Raw genomic sequence first — 16035 nt, 5'->3', positions numbered from 1 at the left:
TCCTGCAGGTAGAACACTGATTATAGCCGCCGGCAATTATCGCATGTACAACTCAGACATGCTGGTTGTACCCAAGTCAATTGATGGATCGACTTGGGTACAAGCAGCACGCCCAAAGATTGTTCAAATCACTACCGAGCAGGGACCGGCCTAAATTTAAACTCTTCACGGCCAGCTTTAGGCCTCTCAAAACGGCTCAAGTGTGTGAAAACACCTGGGAATACAGATCTTGCAGCAGTAATCCAGAACTCCTACAATGATCAAACGGGTGATTTAAATGAAGTGTATCAGTGCAGAAATAAGATACTAGTTTTAAGTGTCAGTGAAGAAGACAGTCCTCATCAAGAGGAGAAAATATGGCACAACAGTGACATTACCAAGAATTGGACGTCCCTCCAACATTTATGAGAGAAAAACTGTCAAGGAGGGTTTCCAAGATGCCCACAGAAATATTAAAGGAGCTGCAGGAATATCTGGCAAGTACTGGCTGTGCGGTACAACAATCTTCCGTATTCTTCTAGGCTATGGGGTAGAGTGGCAAGATGGAAGTCTTTTCTTAAGAAAAACATCCAAGCCTAGCTAGATTTTGCCAAAACACATTTCAAGTCTCCCAAAACATGTGGAAAAATGTGTTATGGTCTGATGAAACAAAGATAATTCCAAAGATATGTTTGGCCGAAAAACAACACCGCACATCACCAAAAGAACACAGAGGAGCATGGTGGTGGAAGCACCATCTTTGGGGCTATTTTTCTTCAGCTGGAACAGGGGCCTTAGTCAAGGTAGAGGGAATTATGAAGTTCCAAATACCAGTCAATATTGGCAGAAAACCTTCAGGATTCAGCTAGAAAGCTGAACATGAAGAGGAACTTCATCTTTCAGCATGACAATGACCCAAAGCATACATCCAAATCAGCAAAGGAATGACCAGAAGAAGTCTTAAAGTTTTGGAATGGACCAGCCAGAGCCCGGACCTGAATCAGATTAAAAATCTGGCGGGTGATGTGAAGAGGACTGTGCACAGTAGATGCCCTCGCAATCTGACAAGATTTGGAGTGTTTTTGCAAGGAAGAGTGGGGAAATATTGATGTGCCATGCTGATAGACTTACCCAAAAAAAAGAGTGCTATAATAAAATCAAAAGGTGTTTCAAAAAAGTATTAATTTAAGGGTGCGCACACTTATGCAACCATATTATTTTAGTTGTTTATTTTGACTTCCCCCCACCTAAAAGATTTCAGTTTGTTGTTCAACTGAGTTTTACAGTTGATAGGTCACATTAAGACTCGATTCACACTAGCGCGACTTGTCAGGCGACTTGTCAGCCTGACAAGTCGTGCTCCCTCGCGGTCCATTGACTGCTACAGGACCCGTTCTAATAGGAGCGACACAAGTCGCTCCGACTTAGAAAAAGGGCCCTGTACTACTTCAGGGCGACCTCGGTTCGACTTGCATAGACTTCCATTATGTGAAGTCCATGCAAGTCGCTCCGAAGTCGTGGTGCATGGGAATGCACAAGTCGCCCCCGTAGTAAAGAGTCTTGCCGCCCCAGTGTGAACCGAGCCTTAAGGTGGAAAAGGTGCTGAAGTTATTTATCTGTCTCAATTTTTACATCACAAAAACCTGATATTTGAACAGGGGTGTGTAGACTTTTTATATCCAACTTAGCAGCAGCCCCCTGGTGCTACACAGTTTCTTTACTATGGCTTCCTTTCCCGATGGCATATGCAAATTGTGACTTTCAGAAAAGTCAACTGTTCCATAGCATCTTGGGAAGCTTGACTGTGGCAAGACAAGGTAGGTGGATAGGAGAAACTATGTGGCAGTAGAAGATGCTACTAGGCAGTTATAGGATGACTTTGTGCAATCCTAATAGCAATGTACTTTAAAGTTTTCATTTAAACCACAGTAAGGTTTTTATACGCTTAACCATGCATGAAAACTTTAGTATTTACATGTGTTCCAAGCAGTAGGTGATTGAAAATTTCATCCTGGGGACCATCATATAACTCAAAAGGAATCCAGATTAGGCAAAATTATTGCAGCAAGACAATATTTTGAAATAACCGTATATACATACTCAAAAAAAAATGGCTTACCAGTTCCACTTTAGGACCCAGACCTTCTAAAATTTTGTGTGCTTCTTCTGCTTTTTTCTGCAAAACAGAGAGGTTTTAGGTTTTACATTTGCACAGATACAAACCCTCTAATGTTCTTTTTTTATTCAAGGACTTCCTCTGCACCATCTCAATCACAGAGGTCATGTAAAGGTTCCATCTAGATTATCTAAAACATAATAAAACAAACAGTCTGATGGGTAATCACAGAGATACTCGAGTCTTTGAAAATCTAAAACAGAAATGTTAGCTAATGCATTCGCCCAGCACTCCTGAACGCTTTTTTTTCCTGGCAGGAGAAAAGCAACGTCACAAACACATCTAAAACTGTGTTTATGTAACCGCGTTTAGGTGCGTCAAGCTCTTGGACGTCATTTCATTGGCCAGAAAAGAAAGTTTATTCCTGGCAGTAAAATTGATTAAAGTGGAAGTAAACTAATTTCCGGTACTTTTACCTACAGGTTAGCTCATAATAAAGCTTACCTGTAGGTAAAATTAATATCTCCTTAATCTACACTGCTTAGGAAATTTCCAGTGAGCAGCAACGGGTGACATTAAACACATTACTGTGCTGTGGCTGCATGGGAGTGACGTCATCGAGGCTCAGCCAGTACAAGAGCCAGAGCCTGCGAACCTGGAAGGAAGACTGTGCGAAGATAGAAGCCCTGTCAGAGCGCCACTGGAGGGCTTCGTTTTAAAATTAGGTCTCTTAGAATGTGCTAGCATGCGACGCTAGTATGTTTCTGTCCAGCTCAGTAGATTGCTTTTAAAAAGGCCTGGATTCTATCCTAAATGCACATACTATAACTGGATACTAACATTTATAGATAAAGTTGATCCAGGTAATATCCGATTGCCTCTTGGAGATTTAGGAAGCAATTTTTTTTCCCCCTGCTGGTGCAAATTGGATCATGCTTTATTGGGATTTATTTTGCCTTCCTCTGGATAAACTGGGTATAGGATTGTGTATATAGGATGGTAACAATTCTTTCCCTCTCCCCCATTTTACTGATTGAACTAGATGGACTTGTGTCTTTTTCCAACCAGACTATGTAATATACAGTACCTTGCGAAAGTATTTGGTCCCCTTGAACTTTGCGACTTTTTGCCACATTTCAGGCTTCAAACATAAAGATATAAAACTGTAATTTTTTGTGAAGAATCATCCCTGAGCTGACCTCTTCAAATAGACCTTGAACGCACACACTACATCGAGAGAATGTACCGTATTTGCCGGCGTATAAGACGATTACTGGGCGTATGAGACGACCCCCTAATTTTAAAGTTAAAACAGGTTTTGGGCTATACTCACCGTATAAGACTGCCCCCCCCTTCTGTACTGTAGTATAAAATGTGAGGACTACTTTACATGGCCCAAAACGAACATCCCTACTAGGCCTCATGCACACTGGATGTTTTTACAGCTGTTTTTGGTGTAAGACGTTTTTTTTTTCTACAGCCAATAAACGCCCCAGCATGTTATCCTATGTGTACATGCACACCATAGGCTGTTTTCAGCAGTTTTTAGCAGGGGCGTTTTCTGGCTGAAAAAAAAAAAAAAATTGTGGGTTTTGTGTGTAGTTTTTCAGCTGTAAAAACACGAACGCCAAAAAAACGCTGCTAACCGGCGTTTGACATTTTTGATTCCTTTGCTTTTTTTAAGCCTGGGTTCTGTTTCGAGGTGTCGTTTATGGAATATAGCCTGGGTGCATGCTGAACACCGCATGTGATTTGCACCAAAAACGCACCGCATTCTTCTGCACATCACATGTGAGGTCTGTGCGACATTTGCACCAAAGTGCTGTAGTACCCTTTTTCCCTGCACCTAAATCTTATCGCATGGGTGTGAACACTCATGCGATGTAATTCTGGCAAGCATTGTCTGGCAAGCATTGGATTGTGGGAAAGTGGGAGTTACTAAAATAGCAGAGAGGTGATTTTTAGCTAAACACCAAAAATAAAAAAACGCCGAAAAACGCCAATGCAATGAAGGCTGAAAAACTCACTACAAAGCTACTGGCGTTTTTTTAACGTCTACTTTGCATGAGGCCCTAATCTCTCAACCCGCTGGATGTAATAATGTAAGTACAGCACCAAAAAAATGTGAGGACTATGGTATTTTACATGGCCTAAACCAAATGTACCTATTAATCTCCAAGCAGGGTAAGTATTCAGGGTGTAATCTCTCAACACGCTGGATGTGTGGTAATACTGTACCGGTATGTATTGTAGCTTCAGCTTCCGCGCTGAGCAATGTATTCTTTTAATAAATACAAAGCCAGCTCGGATTGGCGGAGTCAGAGAAGCGGGCTGATGAGGTTACTCTCTCTGACTCTGCCAATCTGAGCTGGGTTTGTATTTATTAATAGAATACATCGCTCACCGTGATTGGCTCAGTGTGGTATATTGTATGTAGCTGAAGCTACGATACATACCGGTACAGTAGTACCGCACATCCAGCGTGTTGAGAGATTACACCCTGTGTACTTACCCTGCTTGGAGATTAATAGGAAACGTTTGTTTTGGGCCATGTAAATTACCGTAATCCTCACATTTTTTACTCCGCTACGGTACATACATTATTACCGCACATCCAGCGGGTTGAGAGAATATTAGGGACGTTCGTTTTGGGCCTCACATTTTATACTCTACGTATAAGACGAACCCTCTATTTTTGGGGGATGTTTTTAAGTTTAAAAAAGTCTTCTTATACACTGTCAAATACGGTAACAACTTTTCCTCTGCTGTTTGAGGAACTGGAAATAAGGAATGCAGTATGTCTGATTTAAAAGAAAAGCAAACACCACCTTGGGCAAAAACCATGGGTATGGACGTAGAATCACCCTATCTTGGAGCAAGATCAAAAATGGCTCCTTACAAGAAAGAGCCGCTAATTCTGACACCCTTCTAGCTGAAGTTACTACAACCAAAAAGACTAACTTTGTCGGAAGAACCAGAGGAATATGCCAAATGGGCTCAAAGAGTTGTTTCTGTAGGACCGCCAGGACTAAATTGAAATCCCAAGGACACAACGGTGGCCTAACTAGTGGAAGCATATGCAGCACCCCTTGTATAAAGGCTGGAACCATTGAATGCAAAGCAACTGGTCTTTGAAAGAAGACTGACAAGTCTGAAATCTGACATTTGTGCCTAAGGCTAGCTTACTTGCAAGAAAGCCACAACTCTCCCGATTATATATTTACGGAGATGCCACTTCCTGGCCTCACACCAGGAAACCTAAGACTTACAGACTCTATATTAAATGTTCATAGAGACTGGTTTCCTAGCGTTTATCAGGGTAGAAACTGCAGGAGCAGATATACATTGCTCCCTCAAAATCCTGGCTTCAATAGCCAAACCCGTCACATTTAGTGATTGTAAAGCAGGGCCCTGAGAGAGCAGGTCCAGACATAGTGGGAGGACCCATGGCCTTCCCACTGACAACCCTAGAATTTGTGCGTACCAAATCCTCCTGGGCCAAGCTGGAGCCACCAGGATTAGTGGTTTCCTGTCTTCCTGAGTTCTGCGCAGAAGTCGTGGCAGCAGCTGGACCGGGGAAAAGGCATAGTTCAGGGAAAACTGCTCCCAGGAAGTCGCCAAGGCATCCACTCCCACTGTGAGCGGATCTCTGGTCCTGCACACAAATTTGTCAAACTTGTTGTTGAACCTGGATGCCAACAGATCTACGTCCGGAACCCTCCAGCGTTGACAAATCAATGCAAAGATCTAGGGATGTACGGACCATTCCCCGCAAAACATCTGCTGGCGATTCAGAAAGTCTGCCTGCCAGTTCCCTATTCCGGGAATAAAAACTGCCAATAGGCATGGAAAAAATGTCTCCGCCTAGTATAGGATGTGACCCATCTCCTTCTGGGCTGACTTACTCTTGGCGTCCCCCCCTGATGGTTGCTATAGGCCACAGCTGTGGCATTGTCGGATTGGACCCTGGCGGGGAAACCCGTAGTCTGGTAGTCCAGAACCTTAGAGCCCGACAAACTGCTCAAATTTCCAGGATATTGATGGGGAAGCTCCTTTCTAACCAGGACCATTTCCCTTGGACATTGGCTTCCTCCAGAACTGCTCCCGAGCTGGAGAAACTGACATCTGTAGCCACAACCTTCCAGACTATTAGAAGAAAGGATTTCCCACTCTCCAAATTCCTGACTACCAACCTAGACTCTGGCGTACCCTTGGTGATAGAGACATGCGACAAACTAGGACCTGGATATTTTTGCTCCAGGTTGACACAATGTCATTCTGTAATTGTCTGGCATAAACTGGGCATAAGGAACCGCTTCGAATGAAGACACCATCTTTCCTAGCAACCTCATGCAAAGATGTACAGAAGGATACTTTTTCCCTCTTGCGACCTGGACCAGATCCTTCAGGGCTACGACCTTTCTTGGCGGCAAAAATACCTTTGCCTGTACTGTATCCACAAGGAGACCCAGATATTCTAGACTCTGAACCAGCTGCAATGCTAACTTTGCTAAATTCAGAATCCAACCCAGAAGTTCTAAGAACTTAACTGCCCGGAACACATACTGGCTTAAAGTAGAAGCCGACTGATCTACGAGTAATAATCGTCCAGGTATCCTACAACTGCTATCCCTTGAGATCTTAGAACAGCCAATACTGGAGCTAGGGTTTTTATGAACGTGGAGCTGTAACTAGCCTGAAGGGCAAAGCCATGAACTGAAAATGACGGTCTTCCACCGCAGAAACCTTTGATGGGCCTGAAAAATTGGAAGGTGAAGGTATGCATCTTTGAGGTCTATGGATGCTAGAAATTCTCCTCCTTGCAGAGAAGCCATGACTGAGTGAATTGACTCCATTCGAAATGTGCGATGGTTTAAAAACTGGTTCAGGGCTTTGAGATGCAGAATAGGTCTCACATCTCCGTTTGGTTTGGGGAATACAAAAAGGTTTGAGTAGAAGCCCCTGAATTTCTCATCGTCCGGAACCTCTAATCACTGCTTGCAACCTCAGATGGTCAAGAGTCAGAAAAAAGGATTTTTCTTTTTAGAGGATCTGCAGGTATGTCTGACCTTGCAAACTGAGGATGAAGAAGCACCCGGAATTCTAATTTGTACACCTGCAAGACTGTGGAAACAACCCAGCAGTCCTGAATCACTTCTACTCAGGCATCTGAGAACTGTAGTAGCTTTCCCCCCACCCGTGTGGGGGCGTTACCTTCATAAGGTAGATTTGGAGCTAGGCTTGGTAGGACCCCGGGTTTCTTCTGCCCTTGCCCTGGAGGTTTGGCTCTAGATCCAGACGGCTGAGGCCATCAAAACTGCCTGGGATTAGAAGTACTGGGAACTTGAGCGGTAAGACACCTTAAAAGGACGTTTACTTCTCCTCTTAACTGGTAGAAGCGCACTCTTCCACCTCCCACCCAAAATCTTTTGGATATATTCATTCAGATAGTCACCAAAATAGACATTCCCCATGAAAGGAAAAGACCGCTAGTAACTTTTTACACGGCAATTCCACAGACCAATTCTTTAGCCACAGGATTCTGCACATATGAACTGACAGAAGAGCAAACCGTGACATCTGCTGTATGGAGTCCTTAAGAGCATCTACTGTAAAACACAAAGTAAATCTGCTATATCCTCAGCAGACTCCCCCTGAGTAGGAACACTCCTGGTCACCAGCTTAATACGATCTTCCAAAGACTGACAAAACACCTATAGTTATTGCCGGTTGTATTGCAGATCAGGCAATAGCAAAAGAAGCTTTTAGTAAAGATTGCAATTTCTTATCCGCTAGATCTTTAAAATCCATTATCTACAGGACAGGTTAAATTTCTGTTTACAGAAAAAATAGCAGCATCAACTGTAGGCATACTCCATTTCTTTGAGAATTTTTCTTCCATGGGATACAACAGAGATAACCTTTGGGGATCCCAATCAACATACACTAACTGCAGTAACTGCTCTAAAAGCAGAAGGGAAAGGCTTGAGAGTTTTGTGAAGGGCGTAATGAGCCTAAGAAAAAGACTTCAGAAATCTCTAGGGGAGGTCATTTAAATCCAGACTGCAACATTTCAGAGAGAGACTGAATTCACAATCTCTGGGAGGCCGAGAATGGCTTCTCAGACCCCGACTCCCCAGAAGTGGAATCCTCCGCTTGACCTTCTTCTAGGTAATTTACAGCTACTTCTTCCACATCCTCTGCCCAATCTTGAACTAAAACGGGGGGGACCTATCACGTTTCCTCCATCCTTGTGATACTAAAGCAATCATGCTAGCAATTTTTCCCTCAAGGTCAGCTAAAGCGGATGCCAAATCGTCTTTAAGGACATAGGCTGACACAGATGAACTATATGTAGCTACTATACGTGACAACCGTAATGGCTCAGATTGACCGGTCGCCTCTGGCCTCTCAAGGGAGGTTAACACAGAGCATGCATGGCGAGGATCTTCCAATCCTGACAGTGGCACACTTGTGCCCCCTTCCTGCTGTGCCCCCCCCCCCCCCCTTTAACTCCTTTTTTCGGGAGGACATTGCTCCGGACAAAAACTTGAGGTACTACTTTAGTTTACTAAAGCTTGTTTCAAGCTGTAAAAGCTTATCACATACGCAGCACAGTACCCCCACAGTAACAGAACCTGTCAGTGCCTGCGTTTATCCACCCACAGTGACTCACGCACCCAGCTGCTCTGTTTCCCAACCAGCTTCTGTTAGAAGCTCACACCGCCGGGAACACTCCTCAAATGCAGCATCATCTCCGTACTGAGCCTGTGCAGCATGCTACATGCATGTCCGCTAGCCACATGCACGCTCAATACATCACAAACACTCCCCCAATGCTCCAAGTGCACGCTCGTGCATGGAAAATAGGGCCGTACTTGTGCACACCTACAGTCCTTTAGCATGGCAGGGAATTGCCACAGAAGGAGCTCCCTGCAATCTGAGCCACAGAGAGTAAGCGGATGCGCGCAGGGGGGGTTGGCTTGTGCAGAAAAAATGTGAGGCATCCAAAATATGCATACCACAGCTGAATATACATCACTGCCCTCTAATGGAGACATAAAAACATGGCACCCGGTATTTGTTAAATTTCATTGGTAACAGTGCATCATATTTAAACTTACTAATCCAACCGCAGGGCTCTGGAAATAGCTAGAATCCAATCTTCACCCATCACAGTCCTGTCCTGTCACTTGTGGACTTTCAAGAACTGGGTCCCCCTATAATCTTGGGGCCACTCCCTTGGACCTGTAGGGCACCCTGCCGGATCACCTTTGGAGTCAGTCTTAAGAAGGGTCCAGATCCCAGGGTCCAATGCCCAAGAGGGTCGCATTACAGGCAATACCTCGCAGTCTTCCTCAGCTAAGGCTCAGGTACCATCCTTTCAGTCTTCCTCTTTCGGATGAATCAGACTGCCAATCCCCTTAGATCCTGCAAGATCTTATCCGGGACTGTAGCAGAACCTTAAAATATGGAGAGCTTCTCCAACCATGACCATCACCTCTAAGACACTGGCGAAAAAACTGAGGTACTTCCTGTATGGGAGGGGTTATATAGAGGGGACTTCCGTTCTTAAGTTGCCAGTGTCTATTCACCTATGAGTGGCATATAACCCAGGAGGTAATTATTATGGTTACGTATTATTATAAGTAGGGGGTTCTTTACTGTCAGAGCAGTGGGGATGTGGAAATCTCTTCCACAAGCAGTGGTATCAGCAGGGAGTATCGATGGTTTCAAAAAATTATTAGACAGTCACCTTAAAGACCACAGCATACAGGAGTATACAATGTATGGATAACTTCAAACACACACACCATAGGTTGAACTGGATGGACTGAGGTCTTTTTTTTAAACCTCACTAACTATGCAACTATGGCTGCTCTGTGTTCCGTGACGTATGATAAAGAAAACATCTTTGCCATTCTAAAACTTCCCTCCAACCACTTTGCATATTATTATATATATATACACATATACATACACACACACTGTGATTCTGCACTTACCAAATATGCTGCAGAAATCTCCCTCTACTAAGTCTGGCTGCAGCCATTTTAACTGGGCAGCGGAAGCTGCTTCCTGTTCACTTCCTGGATTTTCACAGACACACATATTTACATTATATACCATATATATTACACATACATACATGCATACATAGACACTCACACCACTGCTTGCCTGCACATTTATCCTCAGATCTCTGCAGTCTCCTGTTATCTCCACCCTCATCCAGTCCACTCCAGCTTTGCAGCTCTCCTTGGTTCTCCTATGTCTCACCCCTCCTCACTTGCTGGCAAACTCTCACGAGAGTGCGAGAGAGCTGTGCATGATGTCATTAGCCTAGGCTTTTTACCGCACAAAAAAAGAGGAAGTGGGCTGTATAAGGTATTTATTGGCATTTATTGGCAGAAAAAAAAAATGTTTTACAATCCAAAGTTAAAACAACAAAGGCAGGGGATTTAATAGATGGAAAGATGAAAAAAATCACTGAGGGTCTGCTTTAAGGAATGGGCCTGGGAAGCCGGCCTCCTTGTCTTTAACAATTGAGGAGTCATCAGCGGTCACCAGATTTCCCGCTGACAGCTAAATGTAAAAAAAAATTGCCAGTACAAATAAATAAAAATTGGGTCAAAAACAGTGTTCCTGGGCTGCATGTCCAGATAAGGGTCTGGTATGGATTTTGAGGGAGGGACCCCACGCCATTTTTTTAAAAAAACTATTTGGCGTGGGGTTCCCCTTAAAATCAATACCAGACCCAAAGGTATTTTACCATAGACTTGAATGGGAGATGTTGAAAGGCTTTAATTGCCACCTGACTCGACAGGAGGCTTTAATTTTGAAGCAACGCAATGCAACGCTAACAATTCATGTTTTGATATATCAACAGCACATGTGTGTGGTCCATTGTATCATTTGCATAGGCGTTTGAATGCCCCTCAAATGCGTGCTTTTAATGTCAGTGTGAACTTGCTAGCGAAGAAACTACTTGGGCATTAGCTAGGTACAAATAATGTACCTCCAGCGATGTGTGTTCCACTCATGACTGCTGCTTAAAAAGAGAGAGTTGGAGCTGCAGCATGGTGACCACAGTAAATCACATAAAACTTCCTGTAGTCTTTTCAAGGATTATAAGGTGCTCTGTATTTAGACAAGAGGAGATTGTGAAACAACACCTTAATTTACAGGATATTGTATTTGATCAACATACAGTGGCTTGCAAAAGTATTCACCCCCCTTGGCATTTTTCCGTGTTTTGTTGCCTCACAACCTGGAATTTACCACGGATTGTTTGAGGATTTGCATCATTTAATTTGCAAAACATGCCGACAACTTTGAAGATTTTTATTTATTTTTTTTTTTATTGTGAAGCAAACAACAAATAAGACAAAATAACAGAAAAAGTCAATGTGCATTACTATTCAACCCCCTAAAGTCAATAGTTTGTAGAGCCACCTTTTGCGGCAATCACAACTCCAAGTCGCTTTGGATGAGTTTATGAGCTTGCCACATCTTACCGCTGGGATTTTTGCCCATTCCTCCTTGGAAAATTGCTCCAGCTCCTTAAATTTGGATGGTTTGTGCTTGTGAACAGCAATCTGCCTCTCCGACTAATGCCCTCCTTACCAGGTCCATGAGTTTTGCTGGGCGGCCGTCTCTTGGCAGGTTTGCTGTTTTGGTTATGATAGATTTGATGGTGCTCCTGGGGATCATCAAATATTTGTATATTTTTTTTTATAACCCAACCCTGACTTGTACTTCTCAACAACATTGTCCCTTACTTGTTTGGAGAGTTCCTTGGTCTTCATGGCAGTGTTTGGTTTGTGGTGCCTCTTGCATAGGTGTTGCAGCCTCTGGGGCCTTACAAAAAAGGTGTGTATACGTAATATTCAGATCAAGGAACACTTAGATTGCACACAGGTGGACATCTTTTCACTAATTATGTGACTTCTGAAGGTAATTGGTTGCACCAGAGCTTTTTATGGGCTTCATAACAAAGGGGGTGAATACATACGCACATGCCAATTTTCTGTTTTCTATTTCTAAAAAATAGTTTTATGTATATATTTTTCTCATTTCACTTCACCAACTTAGACTATTGTGTTCTGATCCATCACATACAACTCAGATTAACAAAACACAAAACATTAAGGCTGTAATGTAACAAAATAGGTAAAATGTAAAGGAGGGTGAATACTTTTGCAAGGCACTGTATGGAGATTGGGGGGGGGGGGGGTAACTAAATGCAAATAGACTGTGCACACTGCAAGGGCAGTTAAACTCAGCAAGAAGAATTTGCCTTTAGTAAATCTATATTTAAAAGACAGACAGAACAGCCTTTTTCAACAAGGGTGCCTTGACAAAATGCCTAAAAATTGCCACAAAATTGTATACAAGCCAACAGATGAATGAAGTCTGCCTTTTAGTTACACAAAGCTACAGGATTTTATTTTGCACTATTATGACCTTCTAGCTGCCAGCGTCCTAACAACCAATGATCCTCCCCTGCCCCTCTCTCTCACTACCAGTGTGCAAAAGTGCATTGGATTTGGAAGAATAAATCTAACATTGAGTGTCCCATGTGTGGATGTTGATATTTTAGAATAGTTTTTTTACATTTTAGAATGGGGTGCCTCGAGACAGTCCAAAATTTTAGAGGGTGCCTTGAGATCGTCTATAATTTTAAAGGGTGCCTTGACTGAAAAAAGATTGAGAAACACCGATATAGAATATATCTAATATATTCTTTAGTGATCTATATTATGGCTACAGGACATCTACTGGGTGATGTTTTAATGGTGCCTTTTATTGGTCCTCCTATGGGATAACTACACAGATTATTACTTAAAAACAAGATAGAATTATTTCCTTTTGTAAGGATTTTACATCAGATATCCCCGCTAGGACTTGGGGTATGTGGAGGAGGGGTTATTTTAATGGCACTGTCCCATAGTTTTGACATTTTTGCTTTTTTTTTTTTTTTTTTTTTCTGTACGTTGTGTAAATTTGGTATATGAAATGCGAGAAGCGGTTTCCTTCAATTTTTGGTATTCATACTTGTGCACTATATTACCAAAAGTATTAAGATGCCTGCCTTTACACACACATATGAACTTTAATGGCACCCCAGTCTTAGCCCGTAGGGTTCAATATTGAGTTGGCCCACCCTTTACAGCTATAACAGTTTCAACTCTCCTGGGAGGTTGTCCACAAGGTTTAAGAGCGCGTTTATGGAAATGTTTGAGCAATCTTCCAGAAGCCCACTTGTGGACAAAAAGGCCTAGCTCACCATCTCTTCTCAAATTCATCCCAAAGGTGTTCTATTAGGTTGAGGTCAGGACTGGGGCGCAGTCACGTTGGAACAGGAAGGGCCAACCCCAAACTGTTCCCACAAAGTCGGGAGCATGAACTTGTTAACAATTTCTTGGTATACTGAAGCCTTAAGAGTTCACTTCACTGGAACTAAGGGGCCAAGGCCAGCCCCTGATAAACAACCCCACACCATAATCCCCCCTCCACCAAATTATTGGGATCAGTGCACAAAGCAAGGTCCATAAAGACATGGATGAGGAAGTTTGGGGTGGATAAACTTGACTGGCCTGCACAAAGTCCTGACCTCAACCCGATAAAACACCTTTGGGATGAACTAGAGCGGGGAGACTGCAAGCCAGGCCTTCTTGTCCAACATCAGTGCCTGACCTCACAAATGCGCTTCTGTAAGAATGGTCAAACATTCTCATAGACACACTCATATACCTTGTGGACAGCCTTCCCTGAAGAGTTGAAGCTGTTAGAGCTGCAAAGGGTGGGCCAACTCAATATTGACCCTACAGACTAAGACTGGGATGCTATTAAAGTTCATGCATGTGTAAAGGCAGGCGTCCCAATACTTTTTGTAATATAGTGTATATTTAACACAGAGGCTTCCTCCCCCCATTCATGGGGTTGAAGAATCACTCATACAGAGGATCTTTTTATAACCTTGTCTAGTTAGCATACCAGAGCCGCTGAACCCTATTGGATCTAGTTGTCAAATATTTGCAGCCAAGACTCAAACATTGGAAGTAGGTGGTTTTATTCTACCGTATTCAACAGTTAAAGCCATGGGGATCATGAAAGCAGTAACCCATTTTCATCACCCTGGGGTTATGCTGTCAGTTTAGATGTAAGCAGCACCCAGAGATTAAACAAAGCAAGAAACCATGTATAATAACTCACAGCAACATAAAACAATGTCAGAATATTATTGAGGACCCCAGATTTCTAAAGAACCATAATTAATAAGTTAAAAACAAAACTTGCAGAACAGGAAAGTGACGTGCATCTAGTGCTAATCATTTGCATGTCAGTATATTGCATTTAACGAAATGATAAAAAGCATACATCAGTCACAGAATATGCAGAAGATAGAAAAAGCAATATGTATTGGCTGAATATATCCAGCCAATAAATGGTTGGATGCTAATAATTGCCTTCTAAAAATGTTCTCTCATCCTTGACCTGAGTAGAGGCAGGCAAGGCGGTTTCCTATGAGACGGCACTAATACCATATAGATACTTGAAAAACCGGGCTGACAGCTTAATGATCAAATTATATCCCTTGTCCCTCTCAGGGATATTGTGTCCCTTTCCCTACTCTAACTTCACCTAAAAAGTGTTACTAAACCCACAACAGTAAAATCAGCGTGTATGTAGTAAATCATGCTGGATTATACTCACTGTGGAAGGGGTTAATCCTCTGCATTGTGTAAAAAGGCTGTTTTATCCTGTCTTCCTCAGTCCCCAATCCATCTCCTGATAGAGCAGAGCCTTGGGAACACTCTACACATGCTCAGTTTGGTGTGTACTGCTAGAGATTTTTTTTTTTTTCTTGGGAGGGTGCATGTGATCGGCACAGAGCCAATCAGCATTTGTACAGACAAAGGGTCAGGGGTCCCGTAGCCTCATAGGATAGTCAGGGGATAATGAAAACTCCTCCTACAAGCTTTCACCAGACACCTATACAAGTCACAAGACTGCTATATACTGCTGATGAGAAAAGGCATTTAGCAGTTTATATTTACTAAAACAATTGCATATTCATGTTCTGTGTACTGTGGGAGACCAGATATAATGAATGCAGGCTCCTGGGTTTAGCAACACTAACTGAAATCTGGATACTTGGGTCAATGCATTCTTTGTATCCATGTTCCCTGTACAGTCGCTATCATAAAAAAGTACTGCACTCAGCATGCTGCTAAAAAATGTACTATATATTTTTTTCTTCTTGTACTTTACATACCTTAAATGAACCTGGTTGCTATAGCAATTAGTTTAAACCCAGTCATAGCTGTAAAAGATGACAGTACATAATTTCCGTTCCTGCTACCAACTTACGCTGAGAAATAGTCCGCCGAGTTGGCACTGAAATCAACACTTCCTGGGGTGTCCATCTCCTGGGTCCCTCACAGCTCTCAATGGTTCCTCCAGCTGACCTCCACCTCACGGTTAATGAGTGGAGGTCAGCAGGAGGAATTAGTGAGCTGCGGGGGAACCAGGAGGTTGAATCCCTGTGAAAGTCCCTTTCCCTTCTGACTTTGGGCTCTTTCACACGGGCGTTCCGATCAGATCCGCCTGTCAGTTTTTTAGACGGATCTGATCGGATGCCCCCTTCAGCCCTATGGAGCAGCGGATGTCAGCGGTGACATGTCCGCTGACACCTGCTGCCATCCGCATACGATCCTGTCCGTGAAATCCGGACGGATAGAAACCCTATTTTTCATCCGTCCTGGGGATGGGATGAGAGAAGACAGGCAGTCCGTTCTCATCCGATTCCCCATAGAGAGCAGCGAGGCTCTGACACCTCCCTCTCTGCACACAGTGGGGATCGGCGGATTGATCTCCGCTGAGCAGAGCACGGTGTGCAACGGAATGTGGACCGTGTGAAAGGGGCCTTAAGC

At 43.2% G+C, this 16035-nt stretch overlaps 1 protein-coding gene across 1 annotated transcript in view; it reads right to left on the bottom strand.

Moving 5' to 3' along the window:
- The window catches only part of NCOR1 (nuclear receptor corepressor 1), a 310428-nt gene that overhangs the window by 205339 nt on the left and 89054 nt on the right, over positions 1 to 16035 (bottom strand). Inside the window, exon 7 of the mRNA XM_082245149.1 lies at positions 2099 to 2155. Within this exon, the coding sequence (XP_082101275.1) occupies positions 2099 to 2155 (57 nt within the window). The remainder of the gene's footprint in view (positions 1 to 2098; positions 2156 to 16035) is intronic.

This window comes from Pelophylax lessonae (genome assembly GCF_965119305.1).
Source record: "Pelophylax lessonae genome assembly, chromosome: 2".
Classification (NCBI taxonomy): Eukaryota; Metazoa; Chordata; class Amphibia; order Anura; family Ranidae; genus Pelophylax; species Pelophylax lessonae.
This window is presented reverse-complemented; position numbering and strand designations above follow the sequence as displayed.